Below are 24,878 nucleotides of genomic sequence, written 5' to 3' on the forward strand. Positions count from 1 at the left end.
TAGGTTACACCAATACCACACATAATATGCTCCCATGAATTTTACACTCAGCCTTGGAAACAACCTATTTTAGAGCCTTATAACGTAAAACTATTCCAATATGTTATTCCAATCTCCTGACGTCCGATTAGCGTAACTGCCGATGCAAGCGCCGGGCGGTAACCCGCAGGGTTGTCTCAACAGACCAATCAAACGCTCTCCTCGTTTACACGAGGTCACTTTTGTTTGCTTGAAGAACGAATAACATTGCCTACACTGAGCGGCTTGTCTTATCTAATTGGCTCACAAGAGGCGAGGAGCACGCTCAAGTGGAAAGGGATTCGATAGGGCCGAGCCACTGCACTGAAAATCGTTGAAAATTGGCACTGAAAATTGGTCCGCTTTCCCTTACTTAGCTTACGGTGGCTCATCAACAATTGCGGCAGCATGCAATGGAAGCTTAAGAATGATGCTAAAGCGGATCCTCAGCAAAGAAGAGTTAGCAGAACGAGGTCCTAAACATGTAGAAAGGGCTTGAAAACGTAACACGGCCACGTAAAAAAGTTTTATTACAGGCAAATAAACCCATGCTCTCCGGCAGGTGCGATTAGCCAGTGCCCGAGTGATTGGCAGCAGCCATCTTTTATTCTTTTCGGAAAGGGGCAGCCTGCAGCTATTCAGAATAAAATTCAGTTTTGTTTGGCATATTAATGCATCTTTAATGCATACGCGTCAATTTGATGTGGCGAGTTTTTTCGGTTCTGTGGCGTCGTGCGACAGGCAGGTGAAGTGGGTGCACCCCGAAAACTTTTGACCAATAGCCGAGGGCTAATGTCGAAAAGGCATCAAGTCAGAAATAACCATTTCTCTTTTGTTCGGTGAAATCATGCATAATCAGTGTACACGTCATATCGGATGGAGAGTTATCGAAGTTTTCGTGACGTCACGTGAAAGACAGGTGAAGTGTGGGTGGTCCAAAAAAGTTTTTCACCAATCGCGGAGGGCTGATTGCAGAATCGGAATAGAAAAGTGTGGAATAGTTTTATGTTATGGCACCCCTAATCACCTGTTACATCCACTGAGTAGGTAACATTGAACATGCAGCCACAAAACAGAGACGTACACATAGGATGACTTCCGAGACTGGCATCTGGCAATTGGTTAAAGTTCATCATCCTTGCTACCTTCTTGTAGACAAGGAACAGTCACGTGAAGCTTGGCCTCCAAAATTGGAAGTTCATGTACAGTCCCAGAGTGTATATTGCACACGGCCTCTCTCCTTTGTCTGCCATGTGGCAGCCAAAGACTAGCCAAATGACTAGCCAACAGTTTTCCCAAAAGACTCGGAGGCCAACAGACAAATGTCACACACAGTGCAACCTTTAAGCAAATGACACGGTATTCTAGAAGCATGGTATGGCACTTCCAAAACACCGAATAGTTCATTTTTACTAAGGGCAGATGTTTATTGCACTAAAGAATTATGTGAAAGTTACGGATGGGGGCGACAACACCTTTGAATTTTTTAGAAGTAGCCCCCGTGAGGGGGTAACAAGGTGCTGCTCTGAGGTGTTCAGCCAAGGTCAATTACAGAGCTTCATTGGAGAGTAGCATGTACAGTAATCCCTCGTTATAACGAAATCGCTTTATCGCTTTACTCGAAATATTGCTTTATTCGAAACTTATTCTAGTCTTGACCCAAACACATGCATTTTAGGCCACATTACATGGAGCACAGAAATACCTTGACCCGCTTAAAGCGAAACGGCGAGCAAAAGCGTTTGCCGCCGCCAAGCGGCAGCGACCCTTTTGCGCATCCAGTGTCAAATTGATACTGCCAACAAATTAGTCTCATGCAGGCACAGAACAGACCACAAAAGTACCAAAACCGCAAGCGATGACCGTCTAGTAACGGGTACCAAGCGAATGCTGAGTGCTTCCAGCTGTTTACTGTGGAGTGAATGGAAGCTGTCAAATTCCATGGCACGGTGCGCCTGAACTGTTCATCTCAGTCGCAGTCGCGTAGGTGGTGTCCCTTGATATAGAATCCACACGAAAATAATGTTTTCCAGGCGCGTTGAGATGCCAGAAAACTGTGGTGTCTTGGATGCCAAAAAGTGGCCAAAAAACCGCGGCAGACTTCTACTGCAGCATTCCATGGGGTGCGCTCGATGAGCGCACCCCATGCCTCTTTACCTCTGTAAAGAGCACTTCTGGCACTGAAGTGCGCCGAAAACCACAAAAGAAGTGTCCCTCCGATTATAAGTGCCATGTTCGATGTGAGGAGCCATGTTAAATCGGGAAGACGACTTTGGGAAAGGCGGTCCAGAAATTTGCTCACCACTCGCAATAATCGGCCTGCATTGCAATAAAACACCACCCCAACTTCGTTGCACTTTTGACAGTGCAAACTGACCGATAACTTGCCGAAAACAAGAAAAATCCGAGCATCGCCAGTGGTGAGTCAGGCTGTCAACATTGCGTATCAAGGCAAGCTGGCATTTCCCCGGCAATTTTCTCATGCGAGTCATGCTCGATTCCCACCATCAGACTTTAGAGAAATGGTCTAAATGCTTGGGAAGGTCACTGAACTTTGTTCCTGGACATTTATCAATGGCCCACACGTGATGGTGCACGAACATCCACACTTGAACCGTAGAATTCGCACAGTGTCGTCGACAATGGTGCGCCAAAAAACTCATTTCGCGAACTTCACAGCTGCACACCTCGGTAAAAAATTACCCAGTCATCATGAGAAGCCCATACTACAAAACCACTCAGTTTTCCAATTGCACCGAGTACCCACAATGAGTGGCTAATCATTTTTTGAGCACAACAAACAACCTCAGACTCCAGCCACGGCATTTGTGGTGCTTTCCAGCGCGATACTCTCGTAGTCTTCTGTGACCTCTGGAAGCGGCCCCACTGCCTTCCCCTCTGCATTCACTCTCCAGTTTGCAAACCGTTTGGACGCCAGTCACTCCTCTCACTTCCCTTCTCCTCGCAACCAGTTTCGGCATCGCTGCTCCTCCAAATCTGCCCTTCTCCGGCCTGCCCTCCTGAGCACAATCTTCCACCGACGGGTGCCCTTCCTTGGTTCCTGCTTCTTAGTCTCCACAACTCCAATCTCCTTTCTTCTGTTACACGTGAAGCCAATGCAAAGTCCACTATTGACACCGTCACCATCACCAGCGCGCACCGAAGAGGAAAGAGAGATGCCCGGACAACATCTTAAAGCTCCTGCCTTCTGCGTTGCCCGCCGTGTTAAGTCACTTCGGCGCTGACAGCATGTGCGTTTGGATCTGTGCTGCAGGCCATGCGATTGTGTGTTATTCGGAGTGCTTTGTTAAACGTGCCTCACATGTGCTTTTGTGGTCTACAGTGATACATGGCTCCACCAGTCTCCGGACAAAAGTGTGACTTTTGAGCAGAGAGTTATGCTGATAAAGAAGTAGAAAAAGGCGCCCGGCAAGAAAGTGACATTGCGAAGGAATTCAGCATACCACTGTCTACTTTATCAACTGTATTGAAAAATGAGGAAGCTGTGCTAAATGGCTTTCAAAAGAGCTTGTCGGTGAAGAGAAAGAGGAATCGCGATTCGAAATACCCCGGAGTGGAAGGTGCACTTCTACGGTGGCTGAAGAACACCAAGAGTGCGAATCTCCCCAAACATGGACCTGCACTTACTGCAAAAGCCAAAGCCTCTAACCCTCCAAATGGGCCATAAAATGGATGGCTTCAAGGTTCAAGGCTGGCCATGGCTGGCTTCAAGGTTCAAGAAACGACACGCTATGACCTCAAAGTCGTTCGTTGGCGAAGCGCAACCGTGAACCATGACACTTTAGATGTATGGTGCCAACATCGGCTCCAATCGCTACTTGAAAAGTATGAAGACAAAGACATCTACAGCGTAGGTGAGGCTGCATTTTTCTACAGGATGCTACCAAATGGCATGTTCACTACCACTGGCAGATCCTCATCCGGAGGAAAACAGAGCAAGGAGCTTATCACGATGCTGCGTGGTGCCAATGCAACAAGCAAAGACAAGCTTCCCTTGTTGATACTGGGGAAGGCAGAGAAGCCACGGAGCTCCCGAAATGCAACTATTCCCAAAGAAATGAGCAAAACGAGAACAAGGTGAAAGCAGGAGTCAACATTTCGACAAGTAGACTTTTTTTCAAGGCGACATATGCTTTCCTCACCACAGTATATATAGGTGGAGTTCCTCTAAAAAGGAGAGGGGTAAAGTGGGTGGGTGCGGCCTTACGTCTTATGTCCTCTCCCCTTTAGAATCCCACCTATACGTACTGTGGCAAGGAAAGCATACATATGTCGCCTTGAAGAAGACACGTCCACTTGTCAAAACGTTGGCTCCTGCTTTTACTTTGCTCTCGTTTTGCTCATCGTCTTGAACTTCCATCTCCCGCCTTCCCAGTGTTTTCCCCAGGAATACATCTACAGAAGTAACAAGTGAGTATGGATGACTGCTGCTACTTTTGAAGACTATGTGCGCTTTCTGGATAGACGGTTCGACGCAAAGTATTGGCAAGTGCTTTTCATAATTGACAATTGTCCAAGCCACACGAAGACCGACAACCTCAAGGCAATCGCTGTGGAATTTTCGCCTGCTAACACAACCGCGGTAGTGCAATCGATGGATCAGGGCATCATTGAGATCACCTGAAAGCTGTACTGCAAGGCTCTTTTGCAGCGCATGACGCCAGGAAGAGGTACAAGACTGATTTTCTTGGTGCGATCCATTTGTTGAACTTTTCATGGAAAGAACTCACACCTTCGAAGGCTGCCAACTGCTTTGCGCACACCGGCTTTTCCTACGCCACTGTCAGCGACGCCGATGATGACCAGCCTGACAGTGACAGGACTTGCATCAATCTGTACAAGGCTGTTCATAAAATTGATGGCCAAGAAGTAGAAGGCGACTAGTAGAAGTAGAAGACATTTGTGTTGGCTGACGCTGCTGCTCCCATGGTCGACCCAGCGACGGATGCGGAGATACTAACTGACACTGTTGGTGGCCTCGACGAAGACGAAAAGTCGGCGGACGAAGAGCCACGTGAAGTGCCAACTATGGAGCAGATACGGGAATACCTACGCTTGCTGCGAAATAAGGTTGAATGCATGGGCGGCAACCATGGCTTCGTGCAATGGTTGGTCAAATTAGAGCATAACTTGAAACAGGCAAAGCTCACTGCCTTTTTTGCACCTGAATAAAGTTTTGTTTCACTGAATATTGACTTCCTCACAGTTGTGGCACAATTAAAGCTCAACTGCTTTAGCTTTTCTCGAGTGGTCGCTTATATCGAATTACTGCTCATAACAATCTTTCTTCGCCGTGCTCCTGGCTTCGTTATAACAAGGGATTACTGTACGTACACATTTCTCATGATCTAAGTTAATCCAATGGTTGGCTTTGAACATTGTTACCTCACCAAAGCAGCCCAATGCAATACACATTCGACCAGTGACTACACAGTGACCCAGGAAGGCAGGAAAATGGTTGAATCAGAACATACATACAAACATCGATAGTTGGCCTCTGGAAAGTGCATGACGTAGCTTAAGAATGATAATACACTAAAATAATGAAAGAAGTGAACCCGCTGCATACGACATACTCGCACTAAACAAGAATACTGAACAGTCTACCTTCCCACTCTGTTTACTAAAACATCTTGCGCATTTTATTGACCCTTCCAGTAAAAGTCCATTGAGAAGTATTTGAACAATTATGCGACACATTTTAAATATCATTACTTTCATCATTGCTTCTGATGCCCAATCTTGGCATAAACTGTGTACACAATGCCTTACAAGGTTAATCTGACACCAGGAAGCAATAATGCAAAGCAAAGTATAAAGTATGCTATCTCACCGTAGCCTGCGGTGTGTCAGCCACTGCTTTCCACGCAGAGATATAGGCTCGGGCCAACACTTGTATCTGAGAGCTGGAACAGATTGGTGCATAGATACAGCGAGTGTCCCAGAACACACAAATAGTCATCATCATCAGCCTTTTTTACGTCTCAATCTCTGCGGCTAAGCTGACTTCAGGAGAACGAACCGCCATGGTGCAACGCATATCCTAGGCCACTTTTCATAAAAATTAAAAATTGGGTGCACTTTGGATTTTTGGTTTGTTTATGAACTTGGACACATCGAAAGCATGTGCATGTTCCATTCGGTCAAATACTGCCAAATGAAGCAGCAGTGCATTTTGATGCTGTTTCTGCATTTTGTCTAATCCAATTAATTTTGTAGGTCCCGTCAGGGTCAAATTAACGGAAACCAACAGTATCGGCTACAGCAGAAAAAAAAGCATGTAACTGGATCATCATCATCAGCCTATTTTCATGTAAACTGTATGACGAGGCCTCTCCCTACAACCTCCAAGTACCCATTTTGTGCTAGCCGATTCCAGTTTGCGCCTGCAAATTTTGTAATTCGCAATTGCGAGACTCGTTTCGACCCCACCACAACAAACATGTACAATACCCTCTGGGGCTCCCTGGGCGTCACCATATTAGCCTCTTCACAGCTGCAATTATCCGTGACTTCCCTCAAAAGCATTGAAGAAACTGTAGCGCTTCCCCTTCTACTAACGTGCGAGTCCAAAGGGGGCATAGATACAACTGTAGAGAGGAGGGCGGAGAATAGGCAGTTCCCGTACAAGAGGGGGGAGGTGACGTGAGAAGGCCAGGAAACCCTACTACTATAGAAAAGCGGTTGCGGGGAAACTGGATAAGCTTAAGTTCCAGGTACGGTACAGTACATTCCTGCTATTTCTGAAAAATAAACACCATGCAAATATGTCAAGCAGACAAATTATGCAGGGCATGCAGAAGCAGAGTCGCATTAATTAAAGCGCAATGCAAGGTCCACGCTACACTACGGAAGTGGTCGACCGTCAAATCAACATTTTTGTGCCCGCCGCAGTAGCTTTGTGGCTATGGTATTGCTAGCGTCGCGCATTTGATCCCGATGCAGCAGCTGCATTTCGGCGGAGGCAAAATATAAAACGCATGAGCACTTAGATTTTGGGACATGTTAACGAACATCACGGTGTCAAAATTGATCCGGAGTCTGTCACTACGGCATGCCTCATAATCCAATTGTGGTTTTGGCATGTAGAGCCCCAATGCAATCTGTTCTGTGAGACAATGACATGCTCAAACCCTCTCAGAGGTTACGAAATATGGCGCACAACACCTCAAGCAAACACTTCTCCCTGTGTGTTCTGTGTACTATTCAAACAGCAGTGGTGCACGTAAGGTAACGTTTAACATCAAATCACCACTCTCGTGCTAGACTAAATGTTGAAGAAATTAAGCTTTCACCGTCAACATCACCGCTAATTATCATAAATCAAAGCAACTAGCATAGAAAGCTTCGCTTACATCAATTCGTACACTATGTGGGACCTGCATAATCTTCCTGCTTAATGTCAATTACAATATATCCCTGTTTGCTCTCCGATCCCCACGATCACTCTTCCTGTCTTAACGTTATGATTAACCTTGTTCATTCCAGCACTTTCTGTACAGTCCTTAATTTGTTGAGCTTCTTTGTTAACTTCAAAGTTTCTGGAACATAAGTTAGCACCAGCAGAATGCAATGAATGTACACCTTTCTTTTTAATGATTCTGGTAAGCTCCCAGTCAGGATCTGGCAATTCCTGCTGTATGCACTCCAACTCATTTTTGTTCTGTAAATTTCTTTCACATGATCAAGGTCTCCTGTATATAAATGACCTAGATAAACATGCTTCTTTACAGACACTACAGGCTGACGGGCTATTCTGAATCCTTGTTCCCTTGCCAGGCTATAGAAAATTATCATTGTGTTCTGCATAATAATCTTCAACCACACTCTTACACTTTCTCAGTTAAGGTCCTCAATCATTGGATGTAATTCATCTCCAGTCGTGCTGAACAGGACAATGTCATCTGTAAACCGAAGGTTACCGAGATATTCACCGTTGATCCTCACTCCTAAGCCTTCCCAGTCTAATAGACAGAATACATTAAGCATGCAGTGAATAGCAGTGGAGAGACTGCACCTCCTTGCATGTGACTGAGTAATCATTGCTATTTCAAATATACAGCATTCCTCACAAACCTTGTCATGTTTGGCAATTCACTATCCACTGCCTTGTATATGCCGTTAGCAAGGTCCTTGTGCAGTGTCAGCAGAAAGGAGATGAACTTCCTTCCCTGGAAGAATGAAGAGGGTGGGGGAGCACATAAGTTCAACAACTCCAATCAACAAAGAAAAATGGCACAGTCAGATGTGGTTCTCGATTAAATGTTAATGACACAAAACCGCAGCATCTCTACTTTTGAAAATATGGCAGAACAGGAGAGAGAGAGAGCATAACCTCAGCTGCAAAAAGTGGGTTCGAAAAAACTTTGTTTCTAGCTGCCTTCTGGTAGAGATGGTTGAACTGATTTCAGACCTGGCACTCTGCTTTTTTCAGAATTGAACTATTTGAGGAAAGACCTGCATCTTCACACTTCTGTCAGGTACTGACTACAGGGTTCGTACAGCTCCCAGAGTAAAAGTTTCAATGATATTCATGAACTTTCAAAACCCTATCAAAGCGTTTTTAAGGGTGCAGAGCGACATCCCATAAAGCAATCTTTAACTAATGTTTCCAAAACACTATAGCAAAACATACATATAACGAAGTCTGTAAAATTGGCAAAGTACTTCGTTATATCAATTTCGTTACTGAAATTGAACCTTCTATGCAAATGAGTACAGTCGCTGACATAATTTTCTTGCACTGGAGAGGCACCGTAAGGCATAAAAGAAAAATAAAATTCACTAAGGAAAAAAAATCAGTTGAATTTGAGAGTCCACGATAAAAGGTACAGTTTCATTCAACATTGGCAATATCGCAGCAGCGACAGTATGAAACGAAGCCTGCGAAGCTTTGGTGTCCACTCCACTACCGCAACTGATAGCATCACCCACATTAGGACCCAACGACGATTACCTCCAAGATAAGGCATGAGGGCCACATGAAAAAGCAAGCCACCACACCTGTTATTGCGTCACGTGCCCGATAAAGTGCGATTTTTCCTCACCATCAGCATCGCATGCCTTTCTCCCTTCCACTCTTCCGGAACAAGTCAGACAGCATTGACAGGGAATGGGAGAGAGGTGCGAGAGGGTACAAGTGCAATCAAAGGCAAGTAGCAAAAGTGTGTGGCATGCAAGCAGGTTCAGCGGCTAGCATTTCTTTCTTTATCTTACTGTGCCATTGTTTCGAAAGTGGGGAGCTGGCTAGGTCCATGCTGGTTCGCCACAGAAAGGTGGTGCAAAATTGATCATAGACTGCATTATAGTGCAGGCCACTACGTAACCGTAACGTAACGTACTACCTACGTAACATAACCGCTTTTAGCGCGGGACCGGTTATAGCATGGGTTTTTTTGACCACCAATATATCTCTCGTAGAACTCAATGTATAGGCGGACCGTTTACTGCGTAGGCACGTGAAGCAGAATACCGGTTATAGTGCGGTTCCTTTAAGCGCTCGACCATGAAATTGGCGTGCAGAGCACAGCCTTTTCTTGGAGGCATTGAGCATGATCCGCATGACCGCACGATTGCTGGGCGCGCACACGCAGAGAAGGGGGAGCGTGGGCACACATGTGGAGATCAGGGGTGAAAACCCTTTAGAGGAAGGAAGGCTAGTGTTTTCGTCACTATAGCAGCGTCCAAACAGGGTGTGTGCAGCGCAGAGTGCGGGGTAGAAGTGATAGCGGCGACAGTGCACACTTTTTTTTTTTTCAGTCTCTTTGTTGCAACTGGTGTGTGCACATCGTGATCTTGTCGTGTCATAGTTCTCCTCTGTGCACGTGTGTTGTGTGGTTTTTGTCGCCATGGCGTCAGCGGCGTCTTCAAGCGGTGTGAGAAAGAGGCATGCCTTGTCGCTGGAGATTGGATCATAAGGGACATAGAAAGTCGGCTGAAGAGGGCATCTGTGGCAGCCAAATACGGCGTTTCCAACACAATCGTGTCGACCACATACAAGAACGACAAATTGTGGCAGCAACTGCAGCAAGATTAGTCTTCCCTGTTACTGAACAGAATACATACGTCGAATTACGAAGGCGTGGACGCAGCGCTCTTCAGATTTTTTGGATTGAATAACTTTAACGAGAGGTCCTGCGAGCTACGGGACGCAAGGTCCCATAGAGCGGGCTACTCCCACGTTGGGACCGGGAGTTGTAACTCCCTGGCCGCATCGTGGGCTCGCTGGACGGCCCAGAGCTGCTCCGCCAGGTCTGTGCTGCGTAAGGCTTCTTGTAGCCTGGCGGAGTCTTGATACTTGTTTGCGTGGGTCCGACCACACGGCCAAAGCAAGTGATGTACGCCAAGTGTGCTATGGCAATTTTCGCAATATGATGTTTTGTATAGGTCAGTCATGTAGTGGTGAGCTCATGGTTCCGTGAAGTTAGGGCTCAGAGCATACCAGTGAGTGGCCCCATGCTCCAACAAAAAGCCAAGTTCCTAGGTGCGCTTTTATGCCACAATGACTTCAACCCACTTAATGGATGGATCCAGCAATTCAAGGATAGCCATGGAATCAGCTGCAAAGTGGTGTGCGGTGAAAGCAGTGAAGTCAACGACGAGTCCATCGAAGTCTGGCTTCGCTTAAATTTGGAAACCACGCTGTCCACGTATACAGACAGAGACATATACAATGCCGACGAAGCTGGCGTATTTTATAACCTTGTGCCCATCTGCACTCTTGCGCTAAGAGGCGAAGCCTGCTCGGGCCACAAGACCTCAAAAGAGCACATAACTGTGTTGTTCTGCGCTAACATGGATGGAAGCAACAAGTGCCGCCTGTTTGTCATAGGAAAATCAGCGAGGCCATGTTGCTTTAAAAAGTGAGAGTGCCAACCAGTGACATACAAATCCAACAAAAAAGGCGTAGATGTCGCAAGACATTTTCACAAGCTGGCTTTACAAGTTCGATGAAGACATGGTGGCAGAGAAGCGACAGGTCGTGCTCATTTTCGACAATTGCACAGCCCACAACAATAACTGCGGTTAACACAACAGTTGACTGCAGTCAAGTTAAAGTTTCTGCCTGCCAACATGACTGCAAAATGTCCGCCGCTCGACCAGGGTGTCATTGCAGCCGTAAAGGCACTTTACAAAAAACGCATCTGCGAAAGAGTTTTGCTGAGCATGCAGCAGCAGCAGCCTCTTTAAGTGAATTTAAGGGGCGCGTTTGATATGGTTGTCGTTTCGTGGTAGCAGGTAAAAGCCACTACAATAAGCAAGTGCTTCAACAAAGCAGGCTTCGTGCGCAATGCAGAGGCTCTTGACGCTGATGAGCCGAGCGACAATGTTGCCGATGAGACTGTCAACACCGACGACGTGTGGTCCGGCCTCGTTGAAAGCAAGATTGTTTCCGCCACAGACACCTTCCAAGCATATGTCGATGCCGGTGAGTTGGAGCTTCCTGCCTGCAAGCAAGCAAGCAAGCACAGATGATGCGACCGTCGCAGCGGTGCACGGTAGCACGGAGCTTGCAACCGAAGACGAGTCGGACAACGATGTCGACACGACGCCAGACCCAGATGTCCCGTGCAAAGATGCTTCGGAATACGTCAGCAAAGTGAAGATGTACTGCGTGAAGAGCTGTTTGAGTGAGAAAGCGCTTCAGTGCTTAAGTTTTGTAGAGGACAAAATTGTTTGAAGCGCTGTTAAAAAAAAATTTCCACACTGAAATAACAGCATTCTTCCGCTGATGCCGCACTTGTCAGGAGAACTTGGTTTCTGTGCTGTGCTGCGATTGCGCTGCATGTTTGAGCGAGTGAAATATGTAGTAAGTTGTTGTTGAAAGGTGGGTGGTCTGTTTGGCACAGGCAAAAGCAGAAAAAAGGCATGCTTTGGTTATAACGTGGTACCACTTATAGCGCAGATTTTTACAATTCCCTGACTTACGTTAAAAGTGGTCTACACCATACCGATAAACTCAAGGGGTTTCAAGGAAACAAAGGAATACAGTAAGGGGCCTCAGGGTTGCTTGGCATGAGACACCCTAAATGAACCTATTAGTGATGTTCTTGTGTTGAGGGGATACCCACCTTCCCAGCATTAAATTTCCACGAGACTAGCCAAACACTGTGTAACAGGCACGAAAAGATTTGACTGGCATGTGTACTGTGTTAGATCTGTTGCACAACCAAAGTAGAAGTGGTGCCCAGGGGCTGCCCAAGAGATCCCTGCCAAATCTCCAAAGAAATTGAAGGACAAGCTACCAACAGCTAAAATTTTAAGAAAATTGAAAATTTAGATGGGTTCAAACAATCCGTGCACATGTTACTGCTAAAGGACTATGGACAAAAAGAGATGTCATGTGCCACTGCCAAAAGGATGCATCTGCAAAGGCTTTGTTTGTACTAATACTTCCCCAGCTGTGATGATGCCTTTGTAGTTATTGAGCAAAGAGCACCTGCAGGAGAAGTTTCATGTGACCACAGCACATGACAAAGGTAGGATGTCATCACATATCACACTTCCTAGGCAGTGAAAACCGAATCCTCTGCATGCGAGTACACCAAACAACCATTGCTGCAGTTGCCTTACGCAGTGCGATATAAAGCCTTCATTTTATATGAGGATTTCTCTAATGCATACTGTCGTCTTTCTATCTTTAGCCAATCCACCTATAATTTTCTACTGATAGACCAGTAATGGCTGAATAGGATATCAGCAAGCTGCAGCTCTTGACTTGCCTGTGCCTCCAAAACATGTTTCTTCCCTCCAAACTTCCTTGCTCCTGCAGACATGTTGTTCACTGTACTACGAGCAAATCCTACAAGTGACTCCTTACTATTTCTGCCCATTGGTGCTCGAAGCAAGTAAAGTTAAGAAAGCACAGCACCTTGACAATGCAGAGGTAGTTTGGCGAGACGGCACAAGGAGCCAGCTGATCATAAAGGGTTTTGCATTCATCAGGATCCAGCTCAACAGCATTTAGACCGTCTTCATCCTTGCCCAGGCCACATTTCATCAGGAAGACAGACGTTACGAGCTTCTCCAATTTTGACTGAAACACATACGGCACAGATTAGCAGCAAGAACATTGCACTGCAAATGACAACACTTTTGGCTAAACAAATAAAGTCATTCCTTAGCAGTACAAGTCACCAAACAGCCTGGTGCAGGCAAAACGGAACTCATCACAATGAGCTTTACTCAACGGCAGTCCTTTTCGGCACAGCAGAAGTTGCAAATTATCAGTCACTTATGAGGTAAGGAACAAGGCCACTGGTTGAAAATACAACATGGACGTACTGTGCATCCATGAACTCCTTACAAAGATTTCAAGATTGTTACATGCAGTTATTTCCTTCAGTTATATGTGCAGATCTTTGTTTCTTTTCAAGTTGTTATAATTGAGGGTGCGAGTTACAAGCAGAAAATTGTGGTATGTTCAATTATTTCCGTGGCATTATGGTAGAGACCAACTTCTCTAACATTGCCACCTCTTGGGAAGCATGCTAGATGCAGCGAGATTTGGGTGTGAGGAGTGTATACCAAATTCTTACGTTGTCACTATAGGCTGTATCTTTTGGTAAAGGTTATTGAAAGAGCAAAACCTATAGCCTCATAATATCCATACTGACAGTACATCCCCCGAGCAGGTACACTTTATCAGGAAAAGTTGATTCTATTTAAAAGTTGAAAAATGATTTTGTGTGCGAGCCGAAATTTAAACCAAACTTGAAAATTCACAGAAGTGAGAACAGTCGAAATGCTTGGAAAATGACTGACATCCCTTAGGTGTGCTTGCCATATCTTGTCTCCAATGTGAGTTTTCATGAAGCATGTACTACAGAAATGAAAGACCAAACATCACCTTTGGCCACTGCAAGATACATCTAATGTGCGCAGTATGTAATAGTACTATCTGTGGACCATTTGCAGTGTCAGCCAATCTCTGTATTTTTTAAGAAAAAAGAAAAGAAGAAGAATGTCTTAAGAATGAGCAATCACTTGGGATAATAGGGACACACAAATACACAATGCAGATGTAGTACAGTCGAACCATGAAGTAACAAACACAAGTACATATTGTTACGCGAAGGACGAACAACTATTTACAGGTTATATTTACAATAGCGGTTGCTGCACTGACCGATTAGATTCACAGCGCGAGCCCAGTTCGCTCTTCCTCCTCTTTTATCGAGTGATGGTGCCCATGCGCCTCGTTCAAACAATCAAATACCACACGCGTGTAGCAATATAATGAATTATTGCAAATAATGAAGTAAATCTAAAAAGCTTTTCGCTGATTATTAGCCTATTTTTATGTACACTGCAGGACGAAGGCCTCCCCTAGCGATCTCCAATTATGCCTGTCTTGAACTGATTGCAAGTTATGGCTGCAATATTCCCAATTTCATCACGCCACCTAATGTTCTGCTGTCCTATGCACTTTTCTCTTGGCACACATTCTGCAACTAATAGACCAATCATTACGGGCCCTCCGCATTATCCGCCCTGCCAAGCTTCATTTTTTCCTCTTAATGTCAACTAGAATATCGGCTAACCTCTTTTCCTCTCTAATCCACGCTGCTGACATTCAGTCTCTTAACATTACGCCTATAATTTTTCGTTCCATCCCTTATGTAATCCTTAATTTCTCAAGCTTCTTTGTTAACCTTCAAGTTTATGCCCCATATGTTAGTACCAGTATAATGCACCAAATGTACACTTATTTTCAAGGGTAGCCATAAACTGCTGATCAAGATTTGGCAATGCCTGCTGTATGCACTCAAACCCATTTTTTTATTCTTCACTAAATTTCCTTCTCGTGACCAGGGTACCCTGTGAATAATTCACCTAGATAGACACACTTTCACAGATTCTAGAGGCTGACTGCCAGTCACAAGTTTTATGTTCTCTTACCAGGATATAGAACATTACCTTTGTCCTCTGCATATTAATCTCGAACTCTACTCTTACGCCTTCTTAGCTACGGTCCTCAATCATTTGTTGCAATTCATTCCCAGTGTTGAATACGACGATGCAACCTACTGTACTGTAGATTAGATATTTGTCGTTGATCTTGACACCTAATCCTTCTCAGTCTAAATCTCGAATACTACACATGCAGAGAATAGCACTGGAGAGATTGTGTCTCCTTGACTGACCCCTTTCTTGATAGGCCGGTTACTATTTTTCTTGTAGAGAACAAAGGTAGCTGTGGAATCTATACATATTTCCCAATATATTCACGTATGTCTCTTGTACTCCTTGATAATGCAATGCTTCTGACTGCTGATACCTCTATTGAATCAAACGCCTTTTCATAATAATGATGATGTATAAGGTTTTTTGGCATAATGGCCAGTGATGGCCAAAGAGCGCCAAGAAATGGTGTGGGAGAGTCGATAATGCTGTGAGTGATGACCGAGATGTATCGAGGCTGTATAGGGGTTAAAATATTCCCTTTAATGTACGAAAAATATACTAGTTTAAAAATAATGTCAAGGACAAGTGATGTGAGCGATGACCATAAAATATCTTCTAAACGAAAAAAAAAATGTTGATTGCACTAGCACTACCACCTCACTAAGAGCCTTGGACACAAGGGCCTGGACGGACGTGCTCTACTAAACACTAAGCTCGCAGCAAAACCCTTTAGATAGAGGGAGGGCTACGAGTCTCTCAGGCTAACAACATGCAGCACAACATCCTTCATAAACTTAAGCACTGCCTTGGTTTCGAATAGAGGTTCTGGGCCAAGAAACAGTGTCGGATGTAAAGGGATACATTGTATGCTAAAGGAGAATCCCGTCCTCCCCCTTTTTCTGCTTCTCGGCACTCCAGCACGACGTGAAGTACAGTCAGCCTTTCGCCACATCTGCCACAGAGGGGAAGCTCAGCGCCAGTTAATCGGTATGAATGTGTAGCATATGTATGCCCTTTTCTGAGGCAGCAAAAGAGAGCTGCAGATCGTCCTGACTTTGTCGATGATGGCCAGTTCCCTAGAACCGGTTTAATTAGATGAAGCTTATTCAATGTTTGCTCATACCACATGTGTTGCCAAAAGCTCCCGAGATTTTTGTGAAAGAATGGCTTCAAGTCTGTGGCAGGAACGGATGTGGCCGGATTTCTAGGTTTTGTTACTATTGAAGTTGCCATTCCACCTGCAAACTCATTACCCTCTATATACCTGCGCCCAGGCACCTAACATATTGCTACACGCGCGTGATATTTGATTGTTTGAAAGAGGAGCGTGGGCGCTATCACTCAAGAAAAGAGGAGCAAGAACGAATTGGGCTCGCGCTGTGAATCTAACCGGTCAGTGCTGCAACCGCTGTTGTAAATATAACCTGTAAATAGTTGCTCGTCTTACTAACTCGTCCTTCACGGAGCATTGTGGTGGAGGGTGCCGTTCCCCATACTCGCCCCGGAGCTCCGCAGCGGCTGCACCGTCCCGCTTTCCACTATCGCTCCCGGTGACGACACCTTGTCTCCTACTCCTGTGACCCCGACAACAATGTACGTTACGCTTGTGAATCCCCGCGATCCTGGCATATTATCCGGCCAAGATAATGTCGACGTTGAGGACTGGCTCAACCTGTATGAGCGTGTTAGCTAAAACAACCGCTGGGACCCTACCATTATGCTAGCCAATGTCCTATTCTACTTGGGCGGAACTCCTCATGTCTGGTTCCGGACACATGAGGATGAGATCTCTAGCTGGGACGCTTTCAAGGAGAAGCTTGTCAACCTCTTTGGAAATCCGACCGGCTGGCAGCTGGCTGCTAGAAAAGAGCTTGCTACCCGAGTTCAGTCTTCTACTGAATCATATGTCTCGTACATACAAGAGGTGCTCACTCTTTGCCGGAAAGTCGACGACAAAATGGCCGAGGTTGACAAAGTTGGCCACATACTTAAAGGGATCGCGGACGACGCCTTCAATTTGTTGGTTTTCAACAATGTGTCCACCATCGATGTCATTGTCAAGGAATGCCACCACTTTGAGCTCACCAAAAGCCACCGCGTCATTTCACAATTCTTTCAACTCCCCAACATGGCTGCGACGTCGTCTTTCGTTGAACTTACCGCTTCACCACCTTTAAATGAGCATGTCATACGTATTGTTCGCCGCAAACTCGAGGCAGTCCTGCGCCGTTCCATTCACGCCCACTTGAACCCACCATTGAACAACCAGCCCCAGCAATCTCCCTCATTCACGTAGTTGTACAGCAAGAATTTGTAAACCTAGGTTTTCCTGCTGCCTGCTCCGTCTCCCGACCTGACGCACGACCAGTGACAACTGCTCCACCTCACGGCGATCTGTATTTCCCTCCCAGATACCGCAACCCTGCCGAGTAGTGAACTCTGGGCGACACGGCCATTTGCTTCCGTTGACTCCGCATTGGCCACGTCGCTCGCCATTGCAGCGCCTCCTAGACGTCACCGTATTCGAGCTCCTTTTCCCTGTCTCCTCGCCCATATGCCGAGCCACACCATTACTTGCCTCGCTGTCTGCCTCCTACTTCTGACGTATCTGTCGATGTCAGTCGTCCTGCTTACTCGCCGTCACCTCAGCGCCATCAGTCCCTGTCGCTTCACGCCGCTATTTGTCGCCGACCAATTATGGACCACCCTGGACGGAAAACTAGGCCATGCAGCTCTTGGAGGCAGTGCGGCATCACATTCGTCCTGTCCAAATCTGCCATTGACGCTCCTCACCAACATGAACCTAATTGAAGTAGACGTAGATGGTGTTCCGTTGACGGCATTAATTGATACTCAAGTGGCATTAATTGACACTCAATTGAGCTCAAGTGTCCACAATGAGCACTAACCTATGTCGTCGCCTCAAAAAAGTTTTTACGCTTGCCACAACTCGAGGCATACGCGTCACCAATGGCGCCACTGTTGCCGTCAGGGGTATGTGCACTGCTCGCATAGGAATTGCTGGCCGCCAAGTTCCAGTCCTGTTCACTGTGCTGGCCAGTTGCCCTCATGACCCAATCTTCGGGCTCGACTTTCTGACGACGCATTTTGCCCTTATTGACTGTTCCACCGGTACGCTGTGCCTCGAGCTTCCTCTTCTTTCAGACGTTTGCCCCGAAAAACTGAACACCATCTACACTAATGCGTTTGTCCGCTTACCTCCAAAAGCCCATACCTTCTTCAAATTGGTCTCATCGGCAACCGTGCCTGATGGCGATTATGTCGTCGCACCTATTCGCGATGTCCTCCTGGTGCGCGACATCTCTGTGCCACACCATCGTAACCCTTGCCACTAATCGGATGTGTCTCCCCGTTATCAATTTTGGCTTGACAAAGCAAGTGTTACCTGAAGGCATAGCGGTGGCCATGCTGAGGTCAGTGACAGAAGACCACGTCACTGCTTTTGCAGCCGACGCGTCTCCAGATCCTCCCGATTACCCACAGAATGGCTTGAACCTCAACGACCCATTACGTCCCATGGTTGCTCCAGACCTCACACTTCAATGAGCAGCCGCCCTATATTGCCTTTTGCTTTCCTACCGCGACATATTTGATACTGACAATCGACCATTTGGTCAGGCGTCCCTTGTTCAGCATCGGAAACACTGGTGATGCTGTTCCCATTCACTGCCGACCATATCGCGTGTCCACGGCAGAGTGGGAAGTTATTCAGCAGGAAGTAAACAAGGTGCTTGCCAGAGGCACTGTTGAGCCCTCGTCGAATCCTTGGGCGTCGCCGATCGTGCTCATCAAAAAGAAAGATGGTACGTAGCGTTTCTGCGTTGATTACCGCCACCTAAACTGAATTACTAAAGAGGACATTTACCCTTGTGGGGATGCGCGACACTCCCGCATCCCCTGATATGCTGTTTTCCCGCACGGCTCGCGTGGCCTGGCGCCCGCGGCGGTCGGAGTGGTACAAGCGCGGTGCGAGAGATGGCGCGAGTGTCGCGCCGCGGGCCGCGGCGGGCTTACTTGGGCGCCGGGAGACAAGGCGCTTCCTCTTTCCCGGCAGGTCGGCGAACAGCGTGGACATTCCGCGCGCGCGCGGGGACCCATGCTTCTGCGAGACCGTCTCGCGTGGCCGCCTTTGAACGCGCCACCGTTCGCGTGACTGTACACGCGAAGGACCAGGCGTTGGGATCCAGAGTGGGGCGAACATATTTGCTCACTATGCGGTCGCAGTAAGTCGGACTTCTAGATTTGTCGCGCGCCCATCGACATGTTTTGTGGATAGCAACTCGGCTAGCAGGCATTGATCTATGAAAAGTGCAATAAATGCCCTAGTGATTGTTTGCACTACTGAGTTGTCGTTCCTTTGTCCCAAGAGTACGGGAGGAGAATCCCACATCTGAGAATCCCACACCCTTTACCACGAATCGAGGACGCTCTTGATTGTCTTCACGGTGCCAAATACTTTTCGTCCATCAACCTTCAATCTGGTTATTGACAGATTTCCGTCGCTGAGCAAGACCAAGAAAAGACCACTTTCGTCACTCCAGATGGCCTTTACCAATTCAGGGTTATGCCGTTCGGTTTATGCAATGCCCCCACCACATTCGAACGGATGATCGACTCTCTGGTTCAAGGTGTTCAAATGGTCAACTTGCCTTTGTTACCTCGACGACATCCTTGTGTTTGCTCCTACATTTGAGATGCACCTTGAGTGCATCGCAGCTATCCTTGACGTCTTCCGCAAGGTTGGGCTTCAATTAAACTCATCGAAGTGTCACTCCCGGTGCCCACAGATTACACTGCTAGGCCATCTAGTCGATGCTTCCGGAGTACAAACCGACCCGGAGAAGGTTCGTGCAGTAATGGCTTTTCCTGTACCTCAATCTGTCAAAGAAGTCCGGAGTTTTGTGGGGCTCTGTTCTTATTTCCGACGGTTCGTGAAATATTTCACAGCAATCGCTCGACCCCTCCCTGAACTTCTGAAAAAGACATGCCTTTTATGTGGGGTTCCCCTCAGGCTGCCGCATTTTCATGCCTTATCGCGATTCTCACCAATCCACCGGTATTGGCCCACTTTGACCCGTCTGCACCTACAGAAGTCCGAACCGATGCCAGTGGTTACGAGATCGGCGCCGTCTTATCGCAACGCCAACACGGGCACGACCGTGTTATAGCCTAGACTAGCCGGCTCCCGACAACTGCAGACCGCAACTATTCGATTACCGAGCGCGAATGTCTTGCTCTCGTCTGGGCTGTTTTAAAGTTCTGCCCATAGTTATATGGCAAGCCCTTCTCAGTAATCACAGGCCATCATGCGCTCTGTTGGCTTTCGTCGCTCAAGGATCGTACTAGCCGGCTCGGTCGTTGGGCCCTCTGACTACAGGAATATCCCTACGCACCGAGTTTCAAGTCGGGACGCCAACATCAGGACGCAGATTGCCTCTTTCGCTACCCAGTTGAAGAGGAGACCTCTACATCCGATACTGACACCGACGCCTGTGTTCTCCGTTTTTCCACTGCTCCATGTAGCCGATGAGCAGTGCCGTGACCCGTCCTTGCATATCATCGCTGACTGCCTGGAATCGTCACTTGCCGACAGTTCCCTTCGCTTATTCACACTTCAAGACGACGTGCTCTATCGCCACAACGTTCACCCCGAAGGCCCAGCATTACTTTTTGTGATCCCTAAACACCTTAGCTTGGCTGTTCTCCACGAACTTCACGACCTCCCCACTGCCAGTCACCTGGGTGTGTCACGTACCTAGGACCGGATCCGCCTGACGCTTCTTTTGGCCAGGGCCTGCTCGCGCCGTTCGAAGATATGTAGCTGTGTGAGAAATGCCAGTGATGCAAGACACCATCGACGCTCCCTGCTGGGTACCTTCAACTACTCGACATTCCCGCGGAACCATTCTTTCGGGTCGGTTTGGACTTACTTGGCCCTTTTCCTCTTTCTACCCCTGGGAACAGGTGGATCGCTGTGGCCTGGGATTATGCCAAGGGCTATGCTATCACCCGAACGCTTCCTACAAGCTGTGCCATAGATGTTGCTGATTTTCTTCTATGTGACGTGATTTTATTACATAGAGCTCCGCGACAACTTCTCCCAGACCGTGGCCGGACATTCCTATCAAAAGTTATCGCGGACATCCTGCAGTCCTGTGCCACGAAGCACAAGCTATCCACGTCATACCATCCAAAGACAAATGGCCTCACGGAGCGTCTCAATTGCACTTTCACAGACATGCTCGCGAAATATGTCTCTTCAGACCACACTGAATGGCACTTCGCTCTACCGTTTGTCACATTTGCTTATAATTCCTCACGCCATGGCACAGCCGGTTATTCCCCATTTTTCCTTCTGTTCAGTCTACAACCAGCACTGCCCCTTGACACAACCCTCCCTGTTCACGCAGCACCGACCAGTGAATATGCACTTCACGCCATCGCCCACTGTGCCCACGCAAGGGAAATTGCCCGTGACCGCCTTCTGAAATCCGAAGAGAGTCAAAGGCGTTTGTACAACCGGCGACACCAAGACGTGCACTTCCCGCCTGGTTCTTTGGTGCTTCTAAGGTCTTCGTCGCGTCAGGTCGGCCTGTCAAAAAACTGCTGTCTCGCTGCACAGGCCCATATGGAGTGTTTCGTGCCGCGACTCCCGTCACCTACGAGATCGCCCCCGACGCCCCATCTGCTTCCCAGTCCAGCAATATTGTGCACGTTACACGATTGAAACAGTATCACCCTCCCAGTGATGACATTTAGATGCTCCAGGACGTCGCTTCTACAGCCGGGGGATTATGCTACATGCGTGTGATATTTGATTGTTTGAATGAGGTGCGTGGGCACCATCCGAGAAAAGAGGAGGAAGAATGAACTGGGATCGCACTGTGAATCTAACCGGTCAGCGCTGCAACTGCTGTTGTAAATATAACCTGTAAATAGTTGCTCATCTTACTGACTCTTCCTTCGCGTAAGCAATATTACAACCTGTAGGTTGGATGCATACATTTTGCAGAGCAATGAATACAGGTCATTGATTATGGAATTCTTGTGTTTTCGTAGTGATTGTAAGGTTTTGATGACGCTTAAGGAGTCTAAATATAATGGCCTTTGGGAGATTTGCTTTCTTAATGTGTTTAGTGGCCGACAGTAAGGCATAAGCCTCTGCCGTGAAGATGCTTGTTTCAGGGTGTAAAACATCAGATTCCGAGAAAGATCCATTAGATCCATCCATTAGCCTAGTTAACAGACTGGAAACATTTTCTTGCCAAGTTCAAAATGTGGACACACAAAGTTTCCAGTGGACGTTATGTACTACAGATCCAGAGATTCTTAGCACCTTCTGCTGTGTCGCAGGTCTAACCGACGCATTAGTCCATTGCTCCGCAGCCACTGGGGACTTAGGGCCAGGGGTTAATTGCAAGTCATGAGAGATAGTGGCCAAATACTGCACCAGGCAAGCCAATTCCCATTCTGGCAAGCATGTCTTGGTAAAGCCCAGTGGACTTCCCTAAATTGGTTTCACCTGGGCTAGTGTAGCCCCACTGGCTCTCTGAAAAAAAATTTTATTTTCAGTTTCAGGAGCCACTCTAAGTTTGAAAATATAGAGGCCTGAACAAGAATACGAACTTAGGACTGAGCATAGAAGCTCGATGCACTACCTCTACACCATGCCTCCACTCATCACGAATGCCAGCGTGCAATAGATATTGGATTTAATGAAGGTATTTTTATATCAGACGCTGCATTATAACGAGGCTTGAGTGTACAGCCAGGGTTCAAGTTTATGGGAGGTGGATTCCGAGAAAAAATATTTCTGAAGTATAGCCACGCAGCCCTGATTTAATTTGTGCTATGTGTTCACAACCAGCATAGGGTGATGCTGTTTTAATGGCTGCAAGCTAAAACTAGGCCAATATTTGGTTTCAGGAAGCCTGCATCCTGTAAACTTGCAAACCCTGCCCATACATCCACCACTGTATGTCAAATTTCTTCTGCGAGAGTCGAAACACATAGATATTGAGGAGTACCTTGGAGTGTTTCCTCAGGGACAGTTGCACAGATCTTATGAATGTGTTCAACCACAGGTCCTTCCAGCCTTCAAGTTTCTTGGTGCACCACGTAACGCAGAAGGCGTGGATGGAGTCGAGCAGCTCTCCATCTTCCAGCAGGGGCATGACGCCTGAGCCACAAAAAAAAATGCCATCCCAAGGGTTGGTGAACCACAGTGAACACATCAACAACAACATTGGAAAGGTACAATCTGCTGCAAGGATATTTTTTACACACCAACAAGCAAGTACACAACAAACAACCCCTTCTGGTACTAATGGCAACACGCTGCGATTGAAAGTAAAAGCAGACTCATTATATTTGCCACTTGGCACCCCAGACATGGTGGGGACAAGGCTAACATACCTCATACAGGATTTGTACCTTTGCTGAGCAGACCAAACATTGCAAACAGACCACATTTTTGCAATTCTTCAGTTTTACACACACACACACACGCACACACACACACACACACACACACACACACACACACATATATTGGTGTTGGGCTGCTGAGCACGAGGTCGCGGGATCGAATCCCGGCCACGGCGGCAGCATTTCGATGGGGGCGAAATGCGAAAACACCCGTGTACTTAGATAACCCCATGTGGTCTAAATTTCCGGAGTCCTCCACTACGGCGTGCCTCATAATCAGAAAGTGGTTTTGGCACATAAAACCCCATAATTTAATTAAATATATATTTATATATGAGTGAAAGTTTTACGATCATGTGAGGGTCTCAAATGTAGATGGAAAAATGATACATGCTGCCTTATCCCTTTCGCTTGTTTATAACACATAGTGAATATGCTTATAGCATGCAAAGCCAAATGCTCCTACGTTCCTGTTAACCATAATCAAGATTAGTACATATAAGTTTTCTGATGACCTTGTTTTCCTTACTATGCATGAAATTGGTGGAAATCTTATTCCTTGCAATTGCAAAGGTATTTACAGGGGAAGAGTTATTCACGTTACCAAAAAAATAATAAATGAAGAGGAACAGGTTACCACCAGAAATAAAACTGGCTATTAATTTCAGTTGTGCCCAACACAATAAGATGCAGCATTGGTAGTTACAGATTCAGCAAAGGATAGGCATGCACACACATTCTCACCATGGAAGCCAGCGGACATGCTGCTAAAATACAGACATAGCTTATGAGAAATCATTACCACTACTGACCACTGTTGTCCAGGTGAAACAAACAAGTGTTAAAGCAGTTATTCGTACGACATTTGGGCAGACAAGCTGGACAACATAAAAGCGATGTTTCAGATAGTGTTCATAATATTTTAATTTTTAAAGATGATTGGAAGCATCAAGAAACGCTATCAAAACTGTACCTTTCCGATATCAAAACTGGAAAAAAGATTCTGTTACCGCTCACTAGAAATGGAAACAGGAGCCGAAACATTGAGAACCAGTGCAGCTCTCCAGCGTAATCTCCAGAATTAAGCAACGCCTGCAGTGCGCTGAACATCTTGGAGGCCATGATCTGGGATTGATGCTGATGTCAGGTGCATATACGATCTGCTTAGGTATTACTTAAATGAAGTTAATAAGAATGAGGCAACTGCCAGTGTTGGCAAGATTGTTTCAACAGCGTAGAACTAGTACTTAACTATAACCAATTTAGCCAAAGTGAAATTTTGCTACAGTTGAAATTATAGTTAAAAAAATACTGAAAGCTATTCGTTTTTGCCAGTAACAACAAAAAAGAAGCTAGCCTATTCTAAAAAAAAAGAAAAAGAAACATGCCAGAAGTTTCCTTAGCTTCTGCGGCCAGAGCTATCTACCGTTGCAACAGCTGAAAAAATAATTAACAGCACAGGGCGACAGGCTGAGACTATTCAT

General features: G+C 46.5%; 1 protein-coding gene across 3 annotated transcripts in view; it reads right to left on the reverse strand.

Annotated features, from left to right (window-relative positions):
• LOC139059354 (condensin-2 complex subunit G2-like) overlaps positions 1 to 24,878 on the reverse strand; it is a 107,985-nt gene that overhangs the window by 69,754 nt on the left and 13,353 nt on the right. For all 3 annotated transcript variants that reach the window (XM_070537649.1, XM_070537651.1, XM_070537650.1), the window contains exons 4-7: positions 22,995 to 23,146; positions 12,911 to 13,075; positions 8,116 to 8,210; positions 5,873 to 5,945 (exon numbers count right to left, since the gene is read on the reverse strand). In XM_070537649.1, coding sequence (XP_070393750.1) covers positions 5,873 to 5,945; positions 8,116 to 8,210; positions 12,911 to 13,075; positions 22,995 to 23,146 — 485 coding nt within the window. The remainder of the gene's footprint in view (positions 1 to 5,872; positions 5,946 to 8,115; positions 8,211 to 12,910; positions 13,076 to 22,994; positions 23,147 to 24,878) is intronic.

Source organism: Dermacentor albipictus, chromosome 4 (assembly GCF_038994185.2).
Source record: "Dermacentor albipictus isolate Rhodes 1998 colony chromosome 4, USDA_Dalb.pri_finalv2, whole genome shotgun sequence".
In the NCBI taxonomy this organism is placed as follows: domain Eukaryota; kingdom Metazoa; phylum Arthropoda; class Arachnida; order Ixodida; family Ixodidae; genus Dermacentor; species Dermacentor albipictus.